General features: G+C 51.0%; 2 protein-coding genes across 6 annotated transcripts; one reads left to right on the top strand and one right to left on the bottom strand.

The window, feature by feature from the left end:
- Nucleotides 1-4,941: 4,941 nt before the first annotated feature.
- Nucleotides 4,942-11,907, bottom strand: CUNH3orf18 (chromosome unknown C3orf18 homolog). Its single transcript, XM_051205078.1, has 4 exons — nucleotides 11,651-11,907; nucleotides 8,532-8,557; nucleotides 7,928-8,075; nucleotides 4,942-6,957 (listed from the first exon to the last, which is right to left on the bottom strand). Exons 1-4 carry the CDS (start codon nucleotides 11,882-11,884, stop codon nucleotides 6,877-6,879), a joined length of 489 nt encoding a protein of 162 aa, XP_051061035.1. The 5' UTR covers nucleotides 11,885-11,907; the 3' UTR covers nucleotides 4,942-6,876.
- A 5,776-nt stretch (nucleotides 11,908-17,683) lies between these two features.
- On the top strand, nucleotides 17,684-27,607 carry Hemk1 (HemK methyltransferase family member 1). 5 transcript variants are annotated; one of them, XM_051205091.1, is made up of 10 exons: nucleotides 17,684-17,937; nucleotides 18,247-18,338; nucleotides 18,593-18,686; nucleotides 23,875-24,009; nucleotides 24,309-24,373; nucleotides 24,649-24,698; nucleotides 25,907-26,015; nucleotides 26,840-26,935; nucleotides 27,076-27,189; nucleotides 27,302-27,607. In XM_051205091.1, exons 1-10 carry the CDS (start codon nucleotides 17,707-17,709, stop codon nucleotides 27,336-27,338), a joined length of 1,023 nt encoding a protein of 340 aa, XP_051061048.1. In that variant the 5' UTR covers nucleotides 17,684-17,706; the 3' UTR covers nucleotides 27,339-27,607. The 5 variants fall into 5 exon arrangements, with proteins under 5 accessions (XP_051061048.1, XP_051061057.1, XP_051061062.1 ...); XM_051205105.1 differs by having other exon boundaries at nucleotides 17,750-17,899; XM_051205110.1 differs by lacking the exon at nucleotides 18,247-18,338 and having other exon boundaries at nucleotides 17,753-17,899.
- Nucleotides 27,608-27,903: the final 296 nt, after the last annotated feature.

The following is a 27,903-nucleotide window of genomic DNA, read 5'->3' on the forward strand; positions in this document are numbered from 1 at the left end:
TGTTGGGATTGCGGATAGATGCCAGGGTGCTCATTTTCACTTAGCTTTGTTTTAGGCAAAAGAGAGACCCTATTGGCTGGGTCAAAGATCAAAAGACAGGCAAGTCTGGAGGAGAAAGGATGGGTTCCCCGAGGGGTCAGGAAGAACAGCCAGGTGGGGGATGTCCAGGGGGACGTCCCTATGAGGGTGGGCTGCACCGGTCTTGCTGTCCCTGGCCCTGACTCCAGATCACAGGCAGCTCCCTATGAACTGTCATGTCCAGCAGGAACATGTCTCTGGTAAGAGGATGTTCGGGGTCCCAGGCCTGCCAAGGCAGGCAGCTGGACTCCAGGCCGTTACCCAACCTCCAGCCTCTGGCTAAGCATGTCTTCTGTCATCTGGTCAGATGTGTGCCTGGGTGCCAAGTAAGTTGGTTTCCTTCTACACTCACCACCTTGCCCCTTCAAGGCCCATAGGTGCCAGGCCTCTAAGATGACTTTACCTGAATCCCTGCCCTAGGACACCCTATGAGGGATAAACCCTCATCCTCTTCTTCGGACCCTGGGGAAAAGCTTCAGTTTATATGAGTAGCCATTCCCAGGTTGTGGATTTCTTGGGGAAAGACATAGGTGAGTCATGGCCACAGCCACAGCCACAGCCACAGCCGCATCCTGGCCAGCAAGCAGAAAGAGTAAGTGGCTGAGTATGCCTCCAGGCAGCCTTTCCTGACTAAACTTTAGGGCCTGGGATTAGCTCTGGTCAGCACCCGTTCTCAGTCCCAGAAGTCAGGAAGCCCCTCACATGTCAGATACAATCAAAATGGTTGCTCAGTCCTGTAGACTCTGAGGTCTGAGAGGCCCAGGGAAGAAAGGATGCCATGGGTCAAAGACTCTGTGACAGGGTCTGAGGGCCCCCACCCACCCCATCTCATTGCACTATAAACAAGCAAGCTGTAGAGGTGTTTGTAGGAGCATCCAGCTGGCCTGAAGGGAGCAGGGAAGGGCATGAGTACTCTCGCCAAGTGGAATCTGGCCCAAATCTCAGCTTCTGCCAAGACTTCCGTCACTGGGGACTCGCCTGGATTCCATCTGGGATGGGCAAATGGGGTGGTGAGAGAGATGGCTGTGGCGATGTGAGGTCAGACCTTGACTCTCAGAGAGCTCTTTAGGCCTGCTAGAGTCACCTGATGGGGGGAGGGCACCATGGGCCTGGTGACCAGGGAGGATGGAAGGGGCCCAGGGACCTTCCTGTCTTGCCGTGGACCATGCCAAGCCTCTGATGAGGAGGTCTAGACTGGAGACCACATAATGATGGTACTCATTCTCCTCAGCTGGGTGTTCAAGGAGGCAAGAGAGTGTCTCAGCTCTCTCCAAGCTCACCACCACCCACCAGACTTACCACCACCTACCAGGCAGACCATCACCCACCAGGCAGGTGGTTCTCAGCCTCTTCCTAACCCTGCACAACTCTAGAGCTGCCCTATTTATGTTTCTGGACACTTTGGGCAATGTTTGCTGCTGTCTCCTTTGGGCCACTGGGAGGATCTATGTCTTTCCTATACAGGCCCACCGGGAGGTTCACTTGTGCCTCCAGAAGCTGGTGAGATGCTTAATGGGCTCTTGGACTCACTATGACTTCAGCTGTGTCCCAGCCCGCCTCCTAGCTCTCTACTCGTTCTAGAAACCTCACACTGTGGGGGACACTTGGAAGGAGGCCTTCCTATGATTGATTCTGTTTCTAAGCTGCCTGGGCTTTCCTCTATGTGCTGGGTAGTTTTATGTCAACTTGACATAAGTTAAAGTCATTTTGGAAGGAAGATCCTCAACTGAGGAAATCCCAGCCCCATACCAAACACACACACATTCCTAATTGGCTTGTGGACAAACCTGCGGTGCGTTTTCTTGATTAATGATTGCTGTGGAAAGGCCCAGCTCACTGTGGCCAGCCCTGGACAGGTGGTCTTGGGGTACATAAGGAAGCAGGTTGAACAAACCATGAGGAACATGTCAGTAGGCAGCACCCATCCATGGCCTCTGTATCAGCTCCTGTCTTCAGGTTCCTGCCCTGACTCCCCTTAACATTAGACTACAATGTGAAACTGAAAACTGAAATCAAATCCTTTCCTTGCCAAGTTATTTATGGACATGGTGTTTTATCATAGCAATAGGAACCCTAAGACTCTAGCCAGGCTATGACCCACTGGTCAGAGAGAAAGGAGCTCTGGCCTGGGAGAAAGGCTACCTCCCTCAACATCCCCTGCCTCTGGGTCCCGGCTCTTCAACACCACGTACAGAAACCCTGACCTCTGAGAGACCTCAGTGTTCCAGGCTTTCCTCCTGTCCATCATATGGGGATCTCAGGCCTGCCAATCTTGGGCCCAACCAAGTTCCAAGGGTGTCACCTTCTTAGATGAACTGAGAATTGGGAAGGGTCCTGCAAACTGGAATGCTCTGAGAAGCGGGCTTCCTCATGCACACTCCTGTTCCCAGGGCAGGGCCTAGGGAAGGAAACTGCCTTTTGCATCTCAGGACCTTCGGCCCCTCTCTTCCTTTGCAGTCCCTCTCTCAAATGAAGGCTCTAACGCTGGGCTTCATGCTGGGATTCTTTAAAAAAATAATAAAAAGATGTAATTTGTAAAATTATCTATATGCATAGGTTTGTGCACGAGTGTAGACTCCCATGGGGGCAAGAAGAGGGTCCCCTGGAGCTGGAGATACAGGGGGCTGTGATCCATCTGATATGGATGCTGGGGAAGAGAACTGAGGTCTTCTGCAACTGAGTACATGCTGTAACCACTGGGCAACGTCTCTAGTCCTTCCCTGAGATTCTTCTTGCTCTGCGTGCTTGCTTGCTTCACCTAGCTTTCTTGGGGACTTGGGTGGAGGTGATCAGGATGCCCCTAGGGAGTCCTGTCCCCTACCCTGATCCGCCTCTGCAGGACCACTGCCCCCTAGTTCTGAAGGTGAAGTGAGGTGGCATGCTAAGGGCAAATTAGTCCCAGGTGGGATGGCACCTGCTCTAATCCCGCTTGGTCACACCTGCAGGGCCCCATGCTCTGCTCCCTGCACCCGAGGCTCATACATTTCTTGTTCATTTCTGAGTATGGTCTTTCGGGAGCATTCCCTGGAAAACCACTGCTGCCCTACTTGCAGTTGTCCCCATGTCCTGAGCCCTCAGGGGCCAGGTGGCCCTGGGATTTCACACACACACACACACACACACACACACACACACACACACACACACACACACCTACCAAAGGGGTACAACTTCACAGGATACCATAGGAATGTCTGCCTGAGCCGTGGAATACCCCAGGCATTCCCTGGCCTCACCCTTCTGCCTTTCTTTATATTTAGTTGTAAATAAGATATGGACACATAAGACACTCACTCATAACACTGCTCATCTTTTTTCTCTATTTGGCATTTTTCTCTCCCATGTAGAATGAAGTAGTGTGGGTTGGCTCACTGATGGGCTACTAGGCTGGAGGGAAATGTTTCTAGGAGTCTACAGGAAGGTCAGAACACTGCAGGAGTTTCTGAGCTCTCCCTGACAAGAGCTTTCCTTTACATTCTGAAGGCATCCCTGCTGTCTGCCTGCAGCCAAGCAATGGGATTACTTTATTCACTGGCTCCAAGGTGACACTTCACTATTTTAAACAAGAGACGACCTCCTTTGAAGGCGTCCATCCACATCCACCCCGACACCACCCACTGCAACCTCCGCTGCTTCTGACCTGAAGCCCTGCTTACTGCTCACAAAGAGGGATTTTATGCCTGGGAGAGACAGAGACAGAGACAGAGAGAGGCAGAAGAACAGGGACAGATAGAGATGGAGAGATAGGAACAGGGACACACAGAGAGAGACAGAGAGACATAGAAACACAGAGTCTGATCGATTATAGAAGGGGGAGGGCCTTCTTGAGAGGGACCCAGTTGCCAATTTTAGAAGCAGCAATAGTGGGCAATTCTGCCTCACCCAGTTCACCACCAAGGAGGCAATGATTCTTTACCACCCTAGGCTTGATTCTTCAAGGAGAAAACATCACCAGAACCTTTCACCCCGATATTTATCAACCCAACACTCTGTGAAAGAGATGGGAATTTGGTTTTTTTTTTTTTCTGAGAGAAGAAAGATCTGGAGAATAGTACAAGGTGAGTAGACGGGACAATTTACTGTGAGAGTACAGTCTATAAGTAGGTGGTTTGCCTACACAGAGAGCAGCCTGTATCCTTCTCTTAGCTAGGCCCACCCTTCAGGAGAGGGAACTAGATCGTGCAACCGAAGAGAAGGGCATCTCCTATATCCCTCACCAGCCCTGGTCCCTGGGTGTCACTGTTTCTACAGGGTCTTCCGCACCCACACACCTGAACCAAGGGGCTGGGTACACACAGCCCACTTGCTCACCCCATGCCCGCCCCTGCCAGTCTTCTGAGAGGAGAGTCTTTCCTAACAGCAAATCTGTCACTGACAGGTCCAACTGTAATTCGTGTGGGTGGCCTACGGGGGACATGGTTCTCAGCCTTGCCTAAAATCCGATCCTACCATCTACAGCTCCCTCCTTCAGCCCAGGCCTCCATCATGAAACTTGGAGGCTAACCCCATCCATCATGCTAGTCCAGACCTTGGCTTGCTCTCTCATGGAATTTTCAGCACTAACACTGGAGCATTCCTGGGCAAACTGGTCGCCATGGTGTCATTTTCTTTTAACTCTTTCTGAGCCTAACAGGTGGGTCCCATACAGACAACCTTATTGACTCTCCATCCCATGCCGTGTACTCAGTACTTTGTGTTCCACAGGAAACTGTTTTACCCTTGTATTTCAGACACAGCTCCTATGGATCCAGAGACACCACATGCCACCCCACAATCTTTGGGAATCAAGCCCTCTTCCTGACCTAATCTCACAAGAGTCTTCCTCTTGACCTCTCCACCTCCCTAGGCACTGGCATCCCATCTCCGAGTCGAAGTGCAAGGCCCCAGAGCAACCCTGAATTGCAGTCCAAAGCATTTCCATGTATAGATCAAGAAAAGCAGCTGGGCTGCCTGCCATCTCGTAGCTGGGGTCCTCGTGACTGTCCCCAGGCCTCCCACAGATCCTCACCTCACCCCACTGTGTCCCCTCCTGGTGTTTTGCACCCCAAGTGTCACAGACTCCATTCTCTTTGTGTAAACATCTTAATTACATCTTTAATGCTCTCACACGTGGAGATGCTGTGAGTTAAATTACAGCTCTGTGCATCCTAAATTACTCACAGCCCTCCAGTTGCTCAAGCGCTAACATATTTATAGCATCTAGAGGCAGGGATAAAACCAGAACCATCCCCATGGGATCCTCCTAGCCTCTCACCTCCTGACATATGGTATCTGCCCAACGGCATATGTGCCACCCCCGCATCCCCTCTAGCCAGCAGAGGACAGCGATGCTGGTGAAATGGGGGACACGTCTCTGTGCATGCTCCTGTGTGCGTCCCAGTGGAGAAAACTGCGATCTCCTCTGCCCAGAGGCTCCTGGTACCAGTGTCACACCTCTAAGATGTAGAGCGAGACCAATGGCAGAGTCTCCTTCCACATTCCATGAACACTGAGTGGCCCTTCCTGCATATAGGATGGAAGGGAAAAACTAAAACCAGACTGGGTTTCTTAGGTCTTTTCCTCTAAGGGTGATTTCTTCCAGGCAACAGTAACTTTTCCTGCTAGCTTCTGGCCTGTGACTGCCCTTAGACCAAAGGCTTCTCCCAGAACCCCATGCTGGAAGAGAGCCATTTCCTTAAGCAGATCAGACCAGCTTTTTGAGCCCACTGAAGAAACAGCGGACAGAGGAACTCAGCATTGTCCCTTTTCCATGTAGCCCCGAGCACTGAAGGAAGGGACGCAGCGTATGGTGGCAACTCCCCTTCATTCCACAGGCTGGGAGCCGGCTTGCAAGGTGGAGCCGGAACACAAGGCCTCTGTCTTACTCCTGTGCTGGAACAGGTACATGTCTGTGTGCAGTCCACTCATGAACATTCATGAAGCCTTTCTCCACGCCTGGGGGAGTTGCACCTTTGCATACCCTGTCTCCCAACTTCCTTTCCCTCAGCCACCTTGGCTGCCAGTGTGTGTGGCTGGGAGACTTCATGCTTACCCACTCCCCGTACTATCTTAACTATGAACAGCTCCTGGGGTTGTGTAGCCCTTTCCCTGGCATCCACTGGGCATTCCCAGCTCTGTCTCTGGGCCTCCTGGGCCTATAAATGGTGTTGCTCTTGCTGGATGTGGTGGCCCACACCTTTCATCCCAGCACTCGGGAGGCAGAGGCAGGTGGATCTCTGAGTTGGAGGAACAGAAAGTTCCAGGCCAGCCAAGACCCTGTCTCAAAAAAAAACAAACGACCAAATAAACCTTCCCAAACGGTGTTGCCCTGCAATGTTCCTGTCATCTGGGGGTTGGTTTGTATCTCTCTACCCAAGAGGAGGTTCCAGGCTTTAAAAAAATTAAAAAAAAGCAATCCTAGATAGAGGAGAGCCTTCCTGTTTTCTCCCTCGCCGTTCAAGCTTGTGCCCCTTCTCCCCATCAGAGAAGCAGACCTTGATGTGAGGGTTTTTGGCCAGGAGACCAGGAAGCCAGCAGTGGCTCTTTGTCTTCCTGCATGAGGGCTGCCTTCTGTGCCAGGGCCATCGGTTCAGGAGAAGTCAGTGGCCAGATGGCGAGCCTAGCCAGAGGTCTCTCTTCAAGCCTGAGAGTCGGTAGGTGGGGCCTCAGCACGGCTGGGGTCTGTTTCAGCCCTTTCCTGTCTTGTGGGTAGCAGTGGCTCGGGTCCTGAGAGGAGGTCTTGACAGCCAGGAAGTGGGCAGCGCTGCTGGCACTGTGGCAGGTGTCTTTGTCAGAGGTCCAGGCCTGTTCTCAGGCCACTCACGCGTGGATGGCATTGGCTACATCAGTAAACACCAGCCTGCTAGGCCTCTGCAGTGGGCCTTGGGAAGGGAGAGTGCTCTGCAGGGAGACAGGCAGGGGCATCAGAAACCTTGACCAAAGCCAGTCTCTGGTCCAGTCATCTCCACCCTCATTTCCTGCTACCTGCTTTTGCTTGGCGTCAGCGGTGCCTTCTGCCTACAATGCCCTCCCACCAAGCTCAGTCTAGAAATGTGCCCTGGCTCCGATGACTCCTCCCTCTCCCAAGCCATTCCCAGCTTGCCCTGCACCTTGGCAGCACTTACTATGGGCTTTGTATTGAATTAATTATGCATGTATTCCTTTCTGCCAGCAGGAAGATCTCACCTCTGGCCCTCTTCCCCTCAGGACAGGGGCAAACATAAGGATGGACCACGGACAGGCCTAAGCCCTTTGTGTACTCTGGCTTTTGAGGATTTGGGAGAGTGGTAGCAGTCAGGTTGCCTGATGGCTCTGGCAGGATAAGGATAAGGGTGAGAAGGTGTGTTTGGCTTGGGTCTGTCTCCACTGCCCCAGACTGTCAGGGACTAAGATTCACCAGCCTACTCAGAGGAGCCTCTGCTGAAGATCCTGAGCCCACTCACAACTCACTCAGGTCCATGGATCCTCATGGACCAGAGAAACCCGAGTCCTTGACTCTGTCAGTCTTGCCTTTAGTTTTTGCTTGTTTGCTTTTCTGCTTTCCCAGGCAATGCATGAGGGTTTACAGGGCAAGATTTAGGATTAAGTAGATGAGAAAACTAGGCTCAGTGATCCCAACTAGGCTTCCAAGATCTCCAGGCTGTCAGAGACCAGCCAGGCTGGATCCCACAAGGCCTGGCTGTGCACAGTGAATCTGTGAGGGCCATAGGACAATTCCAGCAGTTTCTACACAAATATGAAGAGACCCATATACTCAAAGCTTCCACCTCAGCACCTGGCAGGGGCTGGAAAAATGCATGGAAAGGATGGAAGGTGGGTTGCAAGAGACAGGAAAGCTCCAGAGTGGGTAGGAAAACCGGCCAGTGCCCACCTTGCCCTGTGTGGCCTGCAGGGAGGCAGCAGCCTGCATGGAGGCTGCATCTCGCCCATGTTCCAGTAGCTCCTGCTCCAGTTCATCTTGCTCCTCCGTGGGGTCAAAGTTGTACATAGGCATGAGCTGGTGGCGTAGCTTCTCCAGCCTGGGGGAGGACAGGGGCTGTTTGTGGGTAGGCCACCTTCAGTCCTGGTGGCCAAGGGAGACATTCAACAAGTTTAAGGTACCCTAAGTCTCCCCTCAGGATTTGCTGACAGACATCTTTGAACCTATAGTACCAATATGACTCTTAAACCGGTAGCTTTAGAATGAGCAACTAGCGGTTCCTGGGTCTGGCTATAAGATCTGTGGGGGCTGCCTGGGCCAGGATTCTCCTGCAATCCTAGCCTGTATGGACTGAGGCAGAGGAAGAGAGCCAGTGGCAGTTAGCTTAATACATCAGGGCAAGGGTAGCTGGGTGGTGATGATCCCTACCCTTCTTTTCTTCCTGCCACACCCCATCCCAGTGCTGGGCCTCTTTCTCCTTTCTCACTTGTACCCCTGGGTCTCAGCCCAGCCCTTCCCAAGGGCTAAAGCTTCAGGAACCATCTGGGGAAATTACCTCTTCTTCTTCCTGATGTATAAAACCTGCAAGAGAAGGAACAGCATCAGACGGAGAGAAACGGAGATCCCCACCAAGCCAGCATGCCCTCATGGTGGGGGAACTGTAGAGGATGAAACGTGGACCACTCGTGGGTCCCCACCCCATACAGACATCTCACATGTATGCTTCACGTTCACTCCATCCCCTGCCTTGATAAGGTCTCACTATGGAGCCCAATCTTGCCTGGAATTCCCTTTGTAGCTCAGGCCAGCCTTGAACTCTCCATCCTTCTGTTTAAGTCTCTGAGAGCTAGAATTACAGGCCTGCACACCACACCTGGCTACTATGATATCTTCAGATGCCAACAGATCCCAGACTGAGTCTGGAGACTCAGAGATGGGCCAGGCACAGGAAAACTAGTTAGGCCTGTCTGGAATTGACTGTTTCCACTCTCTAAATCCTGACTAACCACCCACTCAGCATCTGCCTGGAACTCCTAAGTGCTGAAGGGGAAAGGGAGGACTTTGGCATGTCCCTTCCAATTTTCACTGAAGCCACCTATGGGCAAAATGAACGGCAGATCAACAATTGCCAGTCTTCAGAGCAGTGGCTCCAGGCAATGTTCTACACATCTGAGCCCCAGGGTTACCCCCTCAGAACTCTGATGCTAAGGGATCCTCAGAAGTCCCTGGGTCCCTCCCTTCCTTGTCCAGACACAAAAGTAAAAGGTTGACAATTAGATACTACAGAACTCACCAGCAGGAGTGGGAAGCCTTGGCACCAAGCACCAAAGAGGTAGAAATTAGGGATATTTGGGAGACCACGCCCGGGCAGGGACTCCACGGACTGCTGCCACCAGCTGCTCTTCCCCAAACTGACAATTTTTGAATATCAAGAACATGACAGCCAGGTGTAGTCATGAATAACTTTGATCCCAGCACTTGGGAGGCAGAGGCAGGCAGATCTCTGTGAGTTCGAGGCCAGCCTGGTCTACAGAGTGAGTTCCAGGACAGCTACATAGTGAGATCTTGTCTCAAAAAAAAAAAAAAAACAAAAAACAAAAAACAAAAAACAAACAAACAGCTTCTGCTTGGGGAAAACCACATCCTCTAGTTTGTCCTAAAGTCCTGTGGCTCCCTCCATTTATGTAACCAACTCATAGCTTATATCTTGTTTAATTCCCAATCTGGCCAACAGCTTTCCCCGTGTGATCTCAAGTGGAAAAAAGCTCACGTGTCCCCAGATCATCCACTTGCTCCAGGGAGTGACTCCATGCTGTCCTATGGGTAGACGGAAGCGGAGGAGAAGCTCAGGTCTCCGAGTCTTTCCTAGCCTCCTTCCACTCTGAGCTCCCAGCCACCCTGAGCTCTTGCACCCTGGCCTCGTGGCTCTTGCTCCAAATCTCCCCGCTTCCCTGAGGCCTGTGACTCAGGATAATCTCAGGAAAAGCAAGCCAGAAACTCCATCCAGCTTGCATGCCTTTGCCCTGCAGCCTCTCCGCCTCAGCTGAGGACACACTTCTACTTTCTCTGCCTGTCGCTGTCCAGCCCCGCATCTGACAGGAGGTGTTCCTGCTCTGCTCCTCCCTGACCAAGCTCTTTTCACACCCACTGGCACCCACTCACTCCGCCATGCGCCTGTGGCATGGCTCAAGGCTGCCACAAGGGGGAAGGAAGAGGCACTCGGGACATTTCTAGAAGTCTTTCCCTTGTGCCTTGGAGTCCTTTCCTGCCCTCCAGTCTCCTTGTCCTACCACCCTCTGCCCCTCTACCTTCGGTGGGAAGGTCATCCACTGGCCTGAATGTCCCTTGGGGACAAAGAGCAAGGCAGCCTTATCAAATTCTTATGTCAAAATCTTTTGCTTAGAATTGAGACAGACTCTAAGCCACTTGCCCCTGAGGTTAGGGTGTCTCAGGCTGTTTTAGCTGAAGGGACACACTACCATACTTCCTCATTCCTGCCCCAGGGAAGCTCTCCTTCCTGGCTTCCCTCTGCCTGTGATGCACCCTGGCCCTACTTGCTGGCCAGTAGTTGTTCCCTGGCATCCATCCGGAGCCTGCCGGGCCCATATGGCAACCCTAGTTTAACACTAGCTCTAGCTAGGCCTTGGATGACGACTATCCCTGCCTTTTGTGAGTGTATGTGTTTTGTGTGTGTGTGAGAGTGTGTGTTGTTTGTTTGTTTGTTTTTAGCCCAGTGCTGGAGATTGAACCTAGGACTCTCTCTGCACCTGCTCTGCATGCACTTGAGCACTGACATACATCCCCAGTGGCCCGTCTAGCCTTGTTTGTCAGACCCACCTGCTCCTGAGCTTAAAGCTAGCCGTCCATTGCCTGAAAGGGACAGTGGGCAGAATGCCTTCTGGGACACTCCAGGTGCACCCCACTTTCCTTAGTCTTGACTTGTACAGTCTCTAGTGGCCCTTTAGTGGTATTCTTTGTGTCTGTCACTGCTGGGTACTTACAGTGTTCTAGCTCCCTTTTGCTCTGATGGCTACCTGCCCCTTCTTGTGACAATGAGGTCAGCCTCCTCCCTGGAGTCAGAGCTCTAATGTCTCTGACCACCCATCCCACATAAAACCCCTTGCCTATTAAACCATTCTTCATAAGAAACACAAATCACGGCCTCTCTCATCTCTTCTGGCCCTGTTGTGTCCCAAGGGTAAAAAGGATAGTCAGTAAATACTTGCCAAATGAATGCATACGTGAACTGCTATGAATAAAGCATCCCACCCAGTTCTGCAACCCATGAAACAGCCGCCCACATCTGGCCTCTCCTGTTACTGAAATTCCCACACTCCTTTGCTTCACTGCCCTGTTTGCTGCTCACAGGACCTCTCCTACCTGCTTCAAAAATCTGCCTATCGAGATCCTGTGCCGTGACCCCTCCCCAGTCCCAATCTTATATGCAGGAGCTCAAAGTACCATGTATTATTCAGATGTATTTCTGGCTCTTCCAATTAGAATTGCTTACGTGGGCCCCAGTAAATAAATTTGGGGGGCGGGGAGATGGGAAGGAGTTGCATTATCATTAATAGACAATTGTCTTCTAATTAGATTGTCTGTAAGTCTAAACACTAATCACCCTCCCGCAAAGGACAGCCTTCTCGGCCTTCTCCAGCTAGCCCCAGCTCTCACCATGGCCACAGCCAAGCCAATCACTGTGATGATCCCAAAAGACAGAAGCATGGTGCCCACACCAGCCGCACCCCCTGCCATATCAGGGATTCTGGTGCCATTGAAGCTTGTGGTTTCTGGGCTGAGGGTAGCGGTCTCTGTGGTAGACCCTTCAGTGGCAGGTTCCAAGTCAGGCTCAGTGGTAGGTGGGGGGCCACTGAACCAGCTCTGAGTAGCTGGGACCCTGGAGTTCATTCTGCTGCGGGGAGACAGACTGTCAGTGCTCAGTCAGCCTTCCTACTGACTTCTGATGTGAGAAGCATCCAAGGCTGAAGCTCCCGCCACTGTGATGACCACCGGTACAGTCAAATCCTTATCAGGAGACCCCTGCCTCCCTGGGTTCTAAAAATGCAAGAATAAAAGCAAGAGTTACCACCCAGGGCATGACCAGAGATAAATCCCTTGAGAACCGGAAGGCACTGAGGAAATAAAGGCTTCAAAAGAGACCTAAGTCAAGTTCGGGGAGTATTAGGGCCCAGGCTTTGCCCATGGTTCCCATATGGATGCAGGCACATGAAAAATATGATTATATTGATCATACATGGAAAATGGGAGAAGATGCAGATGCCCTAAACGGAAAGTCTACCCCCTGCACAAATATCTCTGCACTCTCTTTTTCTCCTGTTCCTACCTCCTCACTCCTACACCCCACACATCCCTCACCCTGCTTGGAGGGAAAAAAAGGGCAACCTTTTCCTTCCTTGAAGGGAAACCCTTGCCTAAGATTCAGACAGACCTGATTTTGAATCCTGGGCTCAATGGATCACCCCAGGCAAGTCACCCCTTTTCTCTGTATCTACTTTTTTTTTTCCCAATATGGAAAATGTTAAGAGCAACCCCATGAGGTTGTAGGGTTACATGAGGTTGTAGGGTTAGTGGTGTGTTAGAATGAATAAATTGGGGGAGGGGCTTAGCTGAACACAGGGCCTGTCCACAGAAGGCACCCAGTCAACGTTCTAAATCCCCATCACTACCAGCAACAAGCCAGGAGGAGGAGGGCACAGGAGTCACTGGACCTGTGTGGCCCAGGCTGTGGTTAGAGCTAGGGTGGGGCTGGTGTGGAGTCACCACAAGACAGGAAGGATAGACTGAGCTAGATCCTGTGGCACTGGACCACCTCCTTCCACTCCGAATAGTAAGGCAAGGGGTTACATCTGGAAAGGCAGTAAAAGGAATGCCCACTTTGAAATGCCTTCTCCGGTTTCCCTCCTATTTTGGAAGCAGAGGGTGGGAGACCACTCAGCCCTGTGGGTCTTAGGTAAAGCACGGTGGGAAGGAGTCCTAGCAGGTGGTGCAGAAGGGCAGACTTAGAAAGAAAGGCTCCTTAGTTTATGGCTCCATGCATGTTTCTCTGTGTGGCTCCTAGGTGTGCATGGGATGCCTCCTCTTGCAGGGCCAAGATTATGTGTGAGAGGTGTGCACATATCCATCGTGGTCCCTTAGGAAGGAACAAAGCTGGAAGAGGGTCATGCATGGAGTAGACTTACTCCTTCCTGTCCTCTCCAGCTTGGCTCAGCAAGAAGTCTCAGGTTTACTTCTGGGCTCTGCCACTCATCCCAGCGTGACCTTGGACCAGACCCTTAACTTGCTCCGAGTCTCGGTTTATTATGAGCCAAAGGGAGAGAAGGCATCCTGCTGACTATTTTCTTGGCCTGCCTCGGGGTCCAAAGGGGAAGGGTGAAAGTGGTGGGCACCGCGACCTCCAAGAAGCTGCATGCCATTCTCCATCGGGTCTCTCAGTCCTCCCAGCCTCAGTCCCCACGCCCGCCTCCACGACCCTGTGATTCCTCCATTCTTGCTCAGAAGCAGCCGATCTCAGGCACTTACTTAATCCTCTCCGGGACGCGGAGCTCAGTCTGAGAAGCTAAAGGTGGTAGCGACGGACGGGCGGGAGACGTGGGCAGGGGGGAACACCCAGGCCTGGGCGTTGGGGGTGACCCAAGGTCCTCCTCCTCTGAACGCACGGATCAGCTAGTATTAGCCGGCGCCGGCTGACAGCCTCGGGTAAGGTGGGCTGGGCCCGGACCACGGAGGGGGTGGGGCTGAGATGAGCAGCCTCCGGGGATCCCCAGGAGCCGGAGTGCCTTGCTCCCGGCCCCCTCCGCGCCTCCGGGCTCTGATTGGGTGCCAAGCCTAAAACCCAGCCAGCATTGGCCAACTCGCCTGTCACTCGAATATAGCTCCGCCCCTAGCGGGAGACGGGAGCTGAAACCCGACTGCCAAAAGAGATTCTCAGAAGACACCTCTGACCCTGATGGCCTGCCGGAAGTTGGGCAGTGTGCCATAGGTGACCAGACCCTTTCTGGACCAGAATTTGGGCTTCTGGACAGCTCCGCTCGCACTGGGACAGACTTATAAGCCAAAAATGCATAGGCACAGAGGTTTGGCGAGAGCTTTATACTCCGAGTCTTTGAAGCCTACATTGAACTCTGGCTTAATCCTCTACTGAGTTTATGTCCTTGGACAACAAGCTGCTTCTCTTCCCTTTGTGTCCGCTTCCTGTTTAGATAGGAACTCTGATAAAAAAAAAAAAAAAGGCTTTTTTTTTTTTTTTTTTTTTTTTTGGTAAATGACTACAACTATGGAACTTATGGGGCTATACATGGAGAATCTTCAGTCCAGAGATGTTGGAAGCAGAATGGAATTATTGAATTATTTAATGGCATTATAAATTGTGTGCCCTGACCCAAGCAAGCCTACCTATACCGCTCATAATAACTTTTATCCACAGCAAAATTCATTTCAGGACAGAGATACTAATTCCCTCTACTCCAGAGTTATATCCCTAACCCTTTAAAACCACGCCCCCATCTCCTGTCCTCTAGATAATAAGGTAGCACACTGTTGTCCAGGATGGCCTGATACATGTAGCCCAGGCTGGCCTTGAACTGAGGCAATCCTCCACTTCCTAGGTACTGACTAGGACTTTTAATTTTAATTGATTTTTATGTGTAAGGATGTTTTGTCTGAATGTATATCTATGCACTATGTGTGTGCCTGGTCCCTGAGGAAGCCAGAAGAGGGCATTGGATCTTCTGATACTGGAGTTATAGGCTGCTGTTAGTTAGCCTCTGCATGAGTGCTGAGAATTGAGTCTAGGTTCTCTGGAAAAGCAGCCAGTGCTCTTAACTGCTCAGCCATCTTCCCATGCCCCATTGTACTGGGATGTATAATTGTGCACCAGTACACCTAGTTCCCAGCCCTGTAGAAGGCTTTCTAGGACTGCCAGCCCCCAAATCACGACTCAGAGACTTTACTATTAGTTATGAATGCTCAGCCTAAAGGCTTGTCTCACTAGCTCTTACAACTTATATTACCTGTTTCTTTTCATCTATGTTTTGCCTGGGGCTTTTTATCTTTCTTTCATTCTGTATGTCTTACTTTGTGTCTATCTGTCTGGTGGCTGCCTGCCTGCCTGCCTGCCTGCCTGCCTGGCCCTGGGCACCTCCCTTTCTTCCTCCTTCATTCTCTTTCCAGCCTAGATTCCTTCTCCTACTTATCCTCTCTGCCTGCCAACCCCGCCTATCCCTCTACTGCCTAGTTATTGGCCATTCAGCTTTTTATTAGATCAATCAGTTGCCTTAGGCAAGCAAGGTGAAACACAATACATCTTTACATAGTTAAATAAACGCAGCACAAACAAAAACAACACACCTTTACACAGTTAGACAAATGCAACACATCTTTACATAGTTAAACAATTATTTTGCAACATAAATGTAACACATCTTAGTTAAACAAATAGTCTATTCCACAACACAGCCCTCCCTCCCTTCTTCAATTTTCTGTTTTTTACTTTTGTGAAACAGGGTTTCATGTAGCCCAGTATGGCCTTGAAAGATGAGCCAGAAGGTCTCCATGCCTCCCAAGAGCTGGGATTTATAAGTATGTATCACCATATCCCAGTTATGGGAATCAAACCCAGAGTTTTGTATATGTTAGGTGAGTACATCAACAACTGAGCTACCCCATGGTCTATCTGCTATTTAAATTTTTAATTTTATTTCTCAAAATTATGTGTATGTGTGTTTGGGTAGATATATGCATGGGAGTACAGGTACCCACTGGGGCTCACCTTTGTGGGTGCTTGGAACTGAAGTTCAGTTATCTGCAAGAGCAATATGTGTGCCTAACCCCTGAGCCATCTCTTCAAGCTCCCATCCCACCTTTTAAATTTTGAGACAGGGTTTTATTAAATTACCCAGGCTGTCCTTGAACTTAATACCCTCCTGCTTCTGTGACTTGGTAGCTGTGATCATATGCCTGCACCAGGTCCTGCAACTGCTATGCATTTTATAAAGGGCGCAACTAAAGCCTAGAAAGGCCTGGGCACTTAAACAACGATTTGCTAACAAAATCAGGGTTCAAATCCGGTTTTCCAGTATTCGCTTGCATGCTATCTGGTCCAAACTTTATGTACATGTGAAGCTCTTGGGGTCCTTAGATACCTAGTCTCTTCCTGAAAACAGAGATTGCCCCCAAACACTGGAACCCAACCACACGCTGCTAGACCCAGCTTGCGAGGGGTTAGAACAAGTACCCTTTCTCCCGACTAGCCTGGCTCTGAAATCCAGCGCACAAGCGTGACATTCTCGCTGTTTGTTTCTGCCCATCCACCACCCAGGCTGGATATGCAAACGTGTGCTTCAAGCAATCACTGCAGGTTGGAGCCACATCTCTGCTGCGACCTTAAGGAAGACTTGTGAGTCTGCAACCCTACAAAGCATCCCGAGCGGGGTTGCGGGTGGGTGCAGGACAGCTCAGCCTCCCTGCCTTCCCCCGATCTTCAAAGAGGGAACCCTTCTGCTGTAGGAACCCTAGATCAGGCAGACGTGGTGCACCCGAGCGCTTTCTCAACTGCACTGAGGCGGAAGCAAGGTGCTGAGGGAGTGCAATGCAGGCTACGCATATCCGGGGCCGACCCCGGGGCTGTTTCCCGGTGCCGGTGGGTAGGTAGGGCAAGCGTGCATTCCCTTAATCAGGTATGCACCGGAGGTGGAAATCGGGATGGGAATGCATGGACGGCAACGTTGCCTTTTGAGGCCAGGCCGGCCCTATCCCTCACAGTCGGGGGATACAGGCTCGGAGAGAGGGCGCCCTTACCTGAGTTGTTGATAATGTCCTTGAGAATTTAGGATGGAGTTCCGGAACTGGGTACAAGTTGCTTCCTTCTTCTGGAGCCCTGTCTTTGAGGCTGTGGTAGTTAGGAAGTCCCAGCAGATGTTAGTTTGGACCTTGCTTAGTTTGCTTGGAAGCATAGGGGACCCACCGATTTTTAAGTTTTCAGATAACTTATTTATGTTAACTTAAGTGCAACACTTAATTTTTCAGCCTTCAAGTTATCCTAATGTCTGGGGTTATGGGTTAAATTAGAGGAAATAAAAATCAGTTTCCAAATAATGGCTGTGCATACAGAATGTCAGAAGCAAAGCTCCCAAGCATGACAATGTCCTGCCATCCATTAGTGAGTTCCTGATGTGTGGTGTACTGTCTGCCAGGCCCTTGACATCCCTTGGTCAAGGTACCAGTCACCACAGAGCTGGTGTTATTTTCCCCACATTACGGATGCTCAAACTGGAAGTCAGAAACAATGACTTACTTGACTGAGCTCACACACACTGGGGTCTGCCATATGCCCTACTCCCAATCCCATACCTTGACTGTTAATAGGGACCACGCTCTACCAATTCAATCTACTTCAACTGAAAAAAACAAACAAACAAACAAAAAAAAAAAACCCACAAAACAACAAAAACCAAGAAATCAAATGGGTGGTTGAGGGTATGAATATAGTTCAGGAATTAGCAGACTAAAAGCACTCTCTCCATGTAATTTTGAGTCTTTCTGCATTCTCCTTTAGGGTAACAACAACATCTGAGAAACAAAAAATGCTTGTGAGCCAGAACCCATGACTGATGCTTCTGTACCCAGTCCAGCCTAGGGATCGCTCCCAGCAATCCCCTCAATGACTGGCATCACAAGGGAGACGTACAAACTTGCAAACCTTTCTCCAAGACATGAAACTCTGGGGACGAATACTTTGGACCCTCCTATGTGGTCCCGGGGGAAGGAGGGGAGCACCCCAGGGCTGGGGCCTCAACTCATGGAAGTCTCATTCATCTCTGCCTGGGATGTTGAGTGCCACAAGGGTGGTCAGACACTGGACACAGGTCTTTGAGGAAAGAGGCATCCCAGAGGCTCAGGAATCCAGTGAGTACATCGTGGCTCATGTTCTTGGAGCCAAAACAGTTAAGTGCCATGCTGGGGAGGATAGGGAGAGGGAGGAGGGAGGACTCTGGAGAACAGATACTGAGGGATTTTTGTTTGTTTGTTTGTCCTGTTTATTTTATTTTATTTGCCTCAGTCAGGGTACTTAGCTGAGACCGCTGGGATTTTGCTGAACAAAGGTTTCAGGCACGTATTTATTCATTCATCTGACAAACTATCATAGTGCATTCTAGCACTATAGGTTCAGGGATGATTAAGTGGCTATGTTGAGTCCATTGTTCACACAAGACACCAAGGGAACCGGCCACTCACATTCTCCATGGGAACAGTTTCAGAGCCTGAAACCAGTACTTTGGACCGAGCCACTGACTCCTAAACAGCTGCAATGCATCCAGGAACTGTGTAGCCGTAGGTTACAGAGGTAAGCTACCATGGACAGTTGTGAGGACTCTTGAATTAGGAGCAGAGAATCATCCTTCCCTAGTCCTAACAAATTATGGTGGGGGGGGGGGGGGTAAAGGGCCTAAGGACTAGAGAGCTGTTGGGGTGAGGAAGTGTCAAGAGAGGGACTGACACAGGAAATTTAAAGAAGGGACAGAGAGTAGGCCTAGACTGTGTCCTGGGGTATTGCAGACAGGACCCTGACTGATGACTTCCTGGATGCCCTTCTCGCAGGATGCCAGTGCAGTATATCCTTGGGGAATGGGACTTTCGGGGGCTCACTCTGAAGATGGTACCTCCAGTGTTCATTCCTCGGCCAGAGACGGAAGTGAGTATATCACTGAGACAGGTCAGGATGGAGATGAGAAAGGGTTCAAGGTACCTGCCTTTCCCCAGACTTCCTCCAGGGGGTGCTGAGGCCCCGTGACTGCCTTTCACAGGGGCAGTGCCCTTCCTTCCTTGTCTTCTCGCTGGCTAGGTTGACTGAGCCGTGACAGAGGACTCTTCTTGCCCTCTCCCTTTGAATCTCTTCATATTCCAAGCCTCTGCCCCACCTCCAAGGACTGGAAGTGACATAACATGCTCCAAGTAGTATTGTCCCAGTGCTCGGCTCATTGTGGTCATTCCTTAGGCGCTATCGCCTAGGCCCATGGCAGACGTAACCCTTGGGAAATCAATGGCCTCCAGCAACTTTAGAGAGCAGGGGAGAAGTAGAGGACTCTAGCTGGACACCTGGAGGCCTAGTATGAGCAGTGTGATTTTATAGGGGCTTGCTACCTACTCTGGGCTCAGATGATGGGAGTGTTGGCTTCTTAGGCCAGGGTATCTATGACTCAGTGGTCTGCTTAAGTCTATTATCTGGTCAGGTGACTGCTTGTGTCAGTCCCTCAAACTATAGAACTGGGGATTATGTGGCCCATGTATCCCTGATCTAGGAAAGGTGTTTCTCTGTCCTTCTTGGACTCCCCCCCCTTGCTTTGTTGACGGCAGAGCTGGGAGCTAGAAAGTGGCCGCTAGCATGAAGTGGGCTGCATAGGGGATGCTGAACAAAATCAGAGGGCACTGCACTCTGGAAAAGATTCCTGGAAAAGATACGTCGGCATATAGCCAGGGTCTTTGAGATGTCTGACCTTCACCCTTTCAATCTCTGTCCCTTGGTCAGAATTCTCTGATCTTTCTGGAGAGATGGCTCAGTGGTTAAGAGCACTGGCTGCTCTTCCAGAGGACCCAGGTTCAATTCCCAGAACCCACACACTGGTTTACAACCACCTGTAACTGCAGTCCCATGGGATCTGACATCCTCTTCTGGCCTCTGTGGATTCTGCATATGGACAGACACTCTGGCAAAATACTATACACATAAAAAAAAAAAATGGATCTGCTGATCACCTGGCATTCCCCATTATCTTGTGGTTGGGAACCTGAATTTCACCTCATTCGCCAAAGTTGAGGCAGAACTGCAGGAAGTCTGAGGCCTTGAGAAGTCACAGAGCTGTCAAGGAAGGGACCCATGGGCTGCACCTGAACTCTCCCAACTCTATCCTGTTTAGTACTGACATAACCTTGGGTGGGGTACAGACACTCAAAAGCAGGATGTGGTCTGTCATCCTCAGGCTTTGGGGGGATTAGCCTGTAGCTGCCTCCCCATATGTGACTTCTGGCCAGGATATCACTTGCCATCCTTGGAGACTGTCAAGGCTCAGAACATAAAAGGGCAGCTATCATGGCGGTTTCTGCTGTGTGCTTTTGGATTCTAGGTCTTGGGTGTGAGCTTTCAGCTCCCGTGTGCCCCACCCGTTCAGTGTGTCTGGGCCAGGAAGGCAGCTTCGAAGCTTGAGGAGGGGAAGAGTGAGGATGCTGTGGTTGAGAGGCCAGGTTTGCCTCACTGTACAGACATTTCTGAGAACTCACCAGGTTTGCCCCAATGTGAAGCCACATCAGGCAGGGTTGCTTTACTGAGAAATCAAGAGGACGTGGCCTGTGGCAGAGTGTGGAGAGATCGGGTGTAGGGGAGGGGTCACAGAGTCCATATTCTTTATCCATCAAAGAGCAATTTTAATGGTGGGTGCGAAAGTCTGAGATGCAAAATTGCAAGTGGCTTGTGGCCTGATGAGCTTGGTTTTGCCTGGGGGGGTGTGTGTGAGAGGGTGGATGAGTCTCCTGTGTGGTAGTTATATACAGTAGGAAACTTAAGGCTGGGGTGTGACCCATTCCATTCTCATCTGGTGTGGTATGACTGTACAGGCTGTGAGAGGCTCAGTGCTGTAATTGTTTTAGGGAGGCAGTACACCTGAGTAGGGTCAGCCCACCAGGGATATAATCCAGCAGAGGATGTTCATGGGACATCCTTCTGAGACCTCAGGGCTACATAAGGGTTGTGCAGTCCCATTTGGAGCAGTGGCTCTAGGTGCCCCTTCCCGGCCTCATATTTCTCTCTTTCTATCACTCCATGTTTTGAATTCTTTCTGGATTCAGTTGGGACAGATGAGCTGGGTCCCTGACAGTGTGACTCAAATCCTTCCCAAAGAGCCAACAGCTTTAGGTAGAGGGAAGGTCTTCACTGCATAGGGAAGAAATTCCTAGACTTCCTGGATGTAGTCTCAACATAGATAGTCCCCAGATGGTCCTACGATGAAGCTGAGCTTTCCGTGGTGTGTGGTAGAAGGGAAGGGAAGAGGCCGCTGGCGGCAGCAGGAACCCAGTCACTCAACCCTGCCCCGGGTAGCCCTGTGCATGGATGGTGTGTGTGTCTGAGGTCAGGGATGCCTCTGTGAGGTGGCTCGCCAGTGTGGGCTGGCTGAGGGGTCATCCTCCAGCCAGAGTGGGATGTTTGTGGCCAGGAAACCCAGAGAAGCTCACACCCCTAGCATAGGCTGTCATCTTGCTGGCCTTTCAGCCTGTTGCCTTTACCGCAGTCTCTCGGTCACAGCCCTGGACTGCAAGCCATTCACCAGTCACAAGCCCAGTGTGCTGCACATTCCAGTGCTCTCTACTCATTTCTGCCTGGCACAGGACTGAACCAGGCTCCCTCGCCTATGGACAGTAGACTTTTAGCGCAGAAGCAGCTCCAAACAGGGAGGGCTGGTCCAACTCTCCAACTCCTGCCTGCTTCGGACTTGTTACCTTTGGTGTGAATGAGCATTGCCATGAGGTTGGGGCCCTAGGAAGACAAAGTGGCTTTGGGACTCAGCAGGACAAACTTAAAAGGTTTAGACGATCTAGTGCTGTTTGCTCCACTGGGCCTGGCTGATGGGTCAGACCCAAGGTCTCCTCCTAATTTAATATGACAAGAGAGGCGAACCCTGTCCTAGATCTTCAAGTCAGGTTGTAGAGATGTAACTGGTCTGCAGAATGAAGATGTTCTAAAGAGACAACTGTATTCCTCAGTCTGTCAGACTGTTGGAAACAGTGGACCCCAAAGAAGTAGGGATTTCCTAAGACTAGTCAGGGGGAGCTTGTCTCCCACAAAGGGATCGATCTCACACAGGTCCTAACAACTTGTCAGACCATCTTAAAGATGAGACTGAAGCCCAGACAATGATGGTCTGTGGTGGGTAGGACCACACCTTGATCCACACTGCTTAGACCTGGGTATCCTTGGCCCACTATTTAATTTTTGATCTCACTTCAGGAATCTGAGATGGACCTGAGGGGTTTTCTGGGTCTCTTTGTCCGCCCCACAGTGTGGCCACATTATATAAGTCTTCTCTTCCCCTCCCTTCCTTTTTCCCTCCCTCCCTCCCTCCCTTCTTTCTTCCTTCCTTTTTTGCTTTCTACTTTTTGTTTGTTTGTTTGTTTGTTTTTTGAGACAAGGTTTCTCTGTGTAGCCCTGGCTGTGCTAGAGCACGCTCTGTAGACCAGGCTGGCCTTGAACTCACAGAGATCGATCTATCTGCCTCTTCCTCCTGTGTTTTGCCACTGCCCAGCTGCTTTCTACTTTTAATTTGGCTCTTTTTATTGGTTTATTGAGAATGGGTGGCCAGGTCTGGTTTGGGGCACAGTTTGGGACCTCCCAAGTCAACAGAAACACTCCACAGGGGCTAAGGAAGGGTTCCTGCGAAGGACCCTCACCTGCTGCTTCCCTTCCAGTTTCCAGAGCCTTGAATAGTCCCTCTGCCTGGATCCGAGGGAGGTTGTCTTTGAGAAGAGACCACATTGCCCTTCCCCTGCTGAATGCTTAGATCTGGTTAGACACATTTCAGCTATGGGCAACAGGAACCCTTCACTCCTGGATCACCCTGTGTTGATTACCATGCACAGCCCCAGTGGCATCTATGGTGGCATCAGTACGCATCACCCCAAACCCTGTCACTTCATGCTGAAAGTGTACTTTTGCTGCAGAAATGGGTACCATCCTGACAGGCTCCTACCACACCTGTGCCACCTGCAAGTATGAGACTTGGGCAGAGGTGTATCCCTGCTCCATTAATGAAGTTGTGTTGGGGACCATCACCATCCTCACTACCTCAGGCCTCTGAGATAGAAAATTACTCTTAAGAAGTAAGCAGAATGTTCAGCAGAGCATTCCTAGATACAGGCATGCAGTTTTACAACCAGTTAAAGAATAGCTCAGGGTAGTCTTCCTGTTGCAGCTTTACAGCCAGTTAAAGAATAGCTTAGGATATTCCTCCTGCTGCAGTTTTACAGCCAGTTAAAGATCAGTTCAGGGCATTCCTCCTACTGACCCTTTCATCCTGCCCACTTGCAAACCCTGCTCACATCCTGCCCATGGTCCTATCTAAGCCTCCCCTGAGAAAATAAAATTTGGCAGCTTGATCAGAATATGGACTTGCTGTCCTTCTTCGTATCCCTTGCCCTTCGATTCCCCGAGGTGTTTCCCACTTTGTCATTGACTGCCCCGCGGGTTGGGGCATAGTTGCTTGTCCCTTTGGCCTGGGAGTCTTCTAGGGAATTCCCAAACTCAGCTCTGTGGGAAAGCTGAGGACACACCAGCCACCCCCGGTTTATTTATTTTACCCCCATGGTACTGGGGGTGAAACCTAGGATCTTACATGCTAGGCATGTACTCTTCCTTTCAACTATATTCCCAGCCCACAGTTCAGGCTCCCAGTAAGGGCCTCAACTCCTGGGTGTTTCTTCATGAGCCAGTGGTGATGATCCAACAAATTAGTACAGGTTCTAGAGTCAGGACCAGAACAGAGGGATTGACTATCAGATAAGGTTCTTGGCATTGCTGTGAGGATAAAAATGGGAAGATGTCTGGAAGGGCATATCTGGGGTTTATTGTGCACATATGCAGCAGATAAGGGATCAGGTATGTGCTTCTGATTAATCTTTATTATGATCCTGAGGGGAGTGCTCTATTTTGCAGACGAGTAAACTGAGGCATGCAGGGACAGACTGACCCACCCCGGGTCCTTGCTGATGTCAAGATCTGTTAGGCTTTGGCAGTCTCCCATCTGCCTTCACTAGGAGCCAGCCGCTAGGGCCTCATTGTTAAGGCTCCCCAGGAGCAAGAATGGCACCCAGTCTGATCCAGACCCTCTGCCTTCCAGGAGCTGGTTGAATGGGTTTTAGAGGAAGTGGTCCAGAGGCCTCCTGCTTTGGTAGCCCAAAGTGGTCCCCTCATTCTGGAGGTGGGCTGTGGATCAGGAGCCATTGCCCTCAGCCTGCTGAGTCAGCTCCCGCAGGTAAGCCCCCTGTGCATCTCTCTACCCTGCCTTTACCTGACATTGAGATAGTCACCCACTGGTCCTACCATTGGCCCTTTCTCCACACCCTCTGCAGAAGCATTGAGGGAAGGTGGCCAGAAAAGGAAGGTGTGCCCAGCGCAGCCTGGTGATCACGTCTGACTTCCATCCCTGTCTGTCTAGCTAGAACCTAACTATAGGAAGTTTTGCTACATATTTCTTTCTCCGGGGAGCTAAGGGAGGGTTCCCAGACAAACATCTCCCAGAGTTCCACCTCTCTTCCTTTGTTCTTGGGGCAGAGTCGAGTCATTGCTGTGGATAAGGAAGAAGCCGCCGTTAGCCTGACTCGTGAGAATGCTCAGAGGTATATGGTCTGGGAGGTCCAGAGAGCCAGCACTGGGGAGTTGGACTTTGGGACTTGACCTTTATTCTAGTATCAAACCTAGTGTATCACTTCCATTCTTGAGGGAGAGGTGCAATGAGGGTCGCCTGGCATTGGTCCCACGGGTTTATGAATGGATGCTCTATGAGCAGTGGTTATGTTGCTGGTGCAAGAAGGGCTCACTTTCCCTCTTGGTCCTTGTAGTCAAGGGTAACAGTTTGCATCCCATGCTCACCATCACCTTCCCATCTCTCCAGGCTTCAGTTGCAGGAAAGGATTCGGATCCTTCCCCTTGATGTAACCTCAGGTACATCTTCTTGGGATGGGTGTCCTGAATAGATGACTTGCTGGTGGGTGAGGTACAGCAGAAATGGGGGAAGGGTTTCCCAGTAACCATACCTGTGGACCAGTGGACCATCTCAGACCAGCCCTTGCTGAGGACAGACAGGGTGCTGTTGTTGGCTGATCTGACCCATGAAGGGACTAGCCACAAGTCTTTTTTGAGGGGAAGGGGGTTGTTGAGACAGGGTTTCTCTGTGGAGCCCTGTCTGTCTGTCTGTCTGTCTGTCTGTCTGTCTATCTATGCTTCCCGAGTGGTGCCAATAAAGGTGTGTGCCACCACTGCCCAGCCACAAGGTCTTTCTTCTGGATCCTCTACAACTGATAAGCTTAACTAGGATTTCTTTACTGGCAAGAGATAAACAGATGTTCAAAGGAATGCAGTTCAGAGCCAGGTAGTGGCCTATACCTGTTATCTTAGCAGTGGGGATGCAGGGGGACTCCTATGAATTCAAGGCCTGTTAGGGGAAACATAGTGAGTTCTCCATGAGCATGGGGTACAAAGTGAAGCATCCCCAAAAACAAAAAACAAAAATCAAACAAAACAGCAACAACAAAGAAAACTTTAGGGCCTGAATGTGTGTGTCTGTGTGTCTGTGTGTGTGGGTGTGTGTGTATGTGTCTGTCTGTCTGTCTCCAGCTGTCCTGGAAGAGATGGTCAGGCCGTGCCAGGCTTGTGGCAGGCTTTGCAGTATATTCAGGTTTCCAGCGCCAGTTCTGATCCTTCTGTTAGCCATGGAGTCCCCGAGCTTTGTGCCAGTGTGACACACCTGGTTTAGCATCTAGTGCAATAGTGACCCAGACTCAACCATAAGGATTGGCTGAGGGTGCCTGTCCTCACAATGCTTTGGGACTACATTGGTTATAAAGCAGAGAGTGGGAAGCCCTTCCTCTGCCTGTGTAATCAGGGAGGGCTTTCTGGAAGTGGCACTTGAATATTGCTTAATGAGGAGGCCTCAACAGGACATGCTAGGTGAAAGGCTACATGTCAGAGCATGTCTACTCCTGGCCAGTCTGCTAAGTGGGGACTCTGGCTACTAATCTTCAAGTCTGGCCAGGTCTAGAGACAGGCCCACAGTATGACCTGGGGAGAGGGGCTACCTGAGGGACAAGGTGGCAGGTAGAGCTACCAACTTTTCCTTCTCAGTTTGTTCTCTGTGTCCTCTTTGCCCACAGAAGGATGCTGGACACACCTTTTGCCCTGGGGCCCTGTGGACTTGGTGGTCAGTAATCCTCCCTACGTCTTCCACAAGGACATGGGACAACTGGCCCCAGAGATCTGCAGGTACGGGGTGGGTGGAATGGCAGAGAAGCCCCAGAGATCTGCAGGTACGGGGTGGGTGGAATGGCAGATCTGCAGGTACGGGGTGGGATTGGCCTGAGCTGGGGACTCCATCTGGAGAAAATGGGAGGGGCCCGGAGGGGACAGCAGTGTTGAGAGGCACACTTTAGAGCCTGCTGCCTTATTGGGACAGTTTTTGCCTTTGCACTTTGACCCCTGGAGACCCCTGGTCTCCCTGAACCTCCGTTTCCTGCTTTGAAAGAGGAGTGGTAGTAATTGAAGGACCATGGGAAGGACTTAGCATTGGGCATAGTGAGACCTAATAGAAGGTACCTGTAGAGGGATGTGCCATTTTACACCAGACCAAGGCTGGGAGAGGGAGGGTGCCCTGTCTAAGGTCCCATGAGGATTTAGTGGGAAAGCCAGCACTGAACCCTCCTCCGGTTTTGGAAAAGCCATCGGCATTTATAAGGACAGGAAATTCAGGGTAACCATGTGTCCCTGCATAAGCACTGGTGACATGGGTGGATGCTGGCTCCTCTTTTCTGGGCTCAAAGAAGTAGTCAGGATCAGGTTTCAAATGTCTTCAGATCAAGAGCTGGAGCAGCTGAGTTCTGAGGGTGACTCATGCCGTCTGTCAGTGGGACTCAGCAAGTCCATCTAGCCCTTCTCTATGAGGGAAGGTAAAACCTGCTATCCATTTAGGAATCATTTGCTAATAGATCCTCAGCTTACCTTTCAGCCCAGAGTCTTACGTCCCAGCGGGCCCTTTGTGAAGGCCTGCCTGGCTACCCCAGGCTCTTACCTGCCACTGTTTCCCCATTCAGTTATGAAGATCTGGTGGCTCTGGATGGTGGTGAGGAAGGCATGGACATCATTACCCACATCTTGACCTTGGCACCCCGGCTCTTGAATGCCTCTGGGTATGGACACCAGCCTCCTCCACTTCCATTGTGTAATTGGCATGCCTTGGCATCATTGTAGGTCTCCTGCAGGCTAGACAACACAAAAGCACAGGGGCTAGCCCTACCTAATTGAGCTGACCCCTCTCTCCCCCATGTAGAAGCATCTTCCTAGAAGTGGACACAAGGCACCCAGAGCTTGTCAGCAGCTGGCTTCAGAGCCGGCCTGACCTGCACCTTAGTCTTGTGGCTGTGCGGAAAGACTTCTGTGGGAGGTGAGGCTACAGTTCCCTTAGCCGTATCACTTCCTTGCTCTCTAGCAGCCCCCATCACTTGTGCATTCCTTAGAGCTTAGATGGTACCCAGATACTCGTCCTGTCTCCCCAGGCCCCGGTTCCTGCATGTCCAGAAGTCTGCACCATAGCGTGGCTACTCTGAGCAGCTGGCCAGGATTCCAGCCTGCTGGGTGCCTGGCTGATGCTGCATGGAGCGCTACCCACAGGGAGGTCCAGGCATGGCCCATGGGTCTAACAAGGATGGAGTATTCTTCCTGGAGCAGCAAAGAACAGAAACTTGAGCTGGGTTTCCAGCTTAGCTCTTTCCCTCAGTGTAGCAGGCTACTTGGTGTTCCTGTTGGTGAAATTGCTGTGAAGATGTTGGGGAATGTGGCCAGTCAAGTACTGAGAGAGCAATAAGCCAGGCAGTGGTGGCTCATGCCTTTAATCCCAGCACTCGGGAAGCAGAGGCAGGCAGATCTCTGTGAGACCAGCCTGGTCTTCAAGTGCTAGTTCCAGAACAGTTTCCAAAGCCACAGAGAAACCCTTTCTCAGGGGGGAAAAAAAAAAAAAAGCAATAAATGGTAAACCAGTGTTTTGTTATCAGTGTGTGTGGGTCCCTGTCCCCATGTAGGATCAAGCCCGAGAGCCCCTCCTACTCCAGCAGGTCAAGCAGACTGTGTGGTGAGGGTGGGGCCCAGTATGGGATAGCAC

This window comes from Phodopus roborovskii, unplaced genomic scaffold (assembly GCF_943737965.1).
Source record: "Phodopus roborovskii unplaced genomic scaffold, PHOROB, whole genome shotgun sequence".
NCBI classification, from domain to species: domain Eukaryota; kingdom Metazoa; phylum Chordata; class Mammalia; order Rodentia; family Cricetidae; genus Phodopus; species Phodopus roborovskii.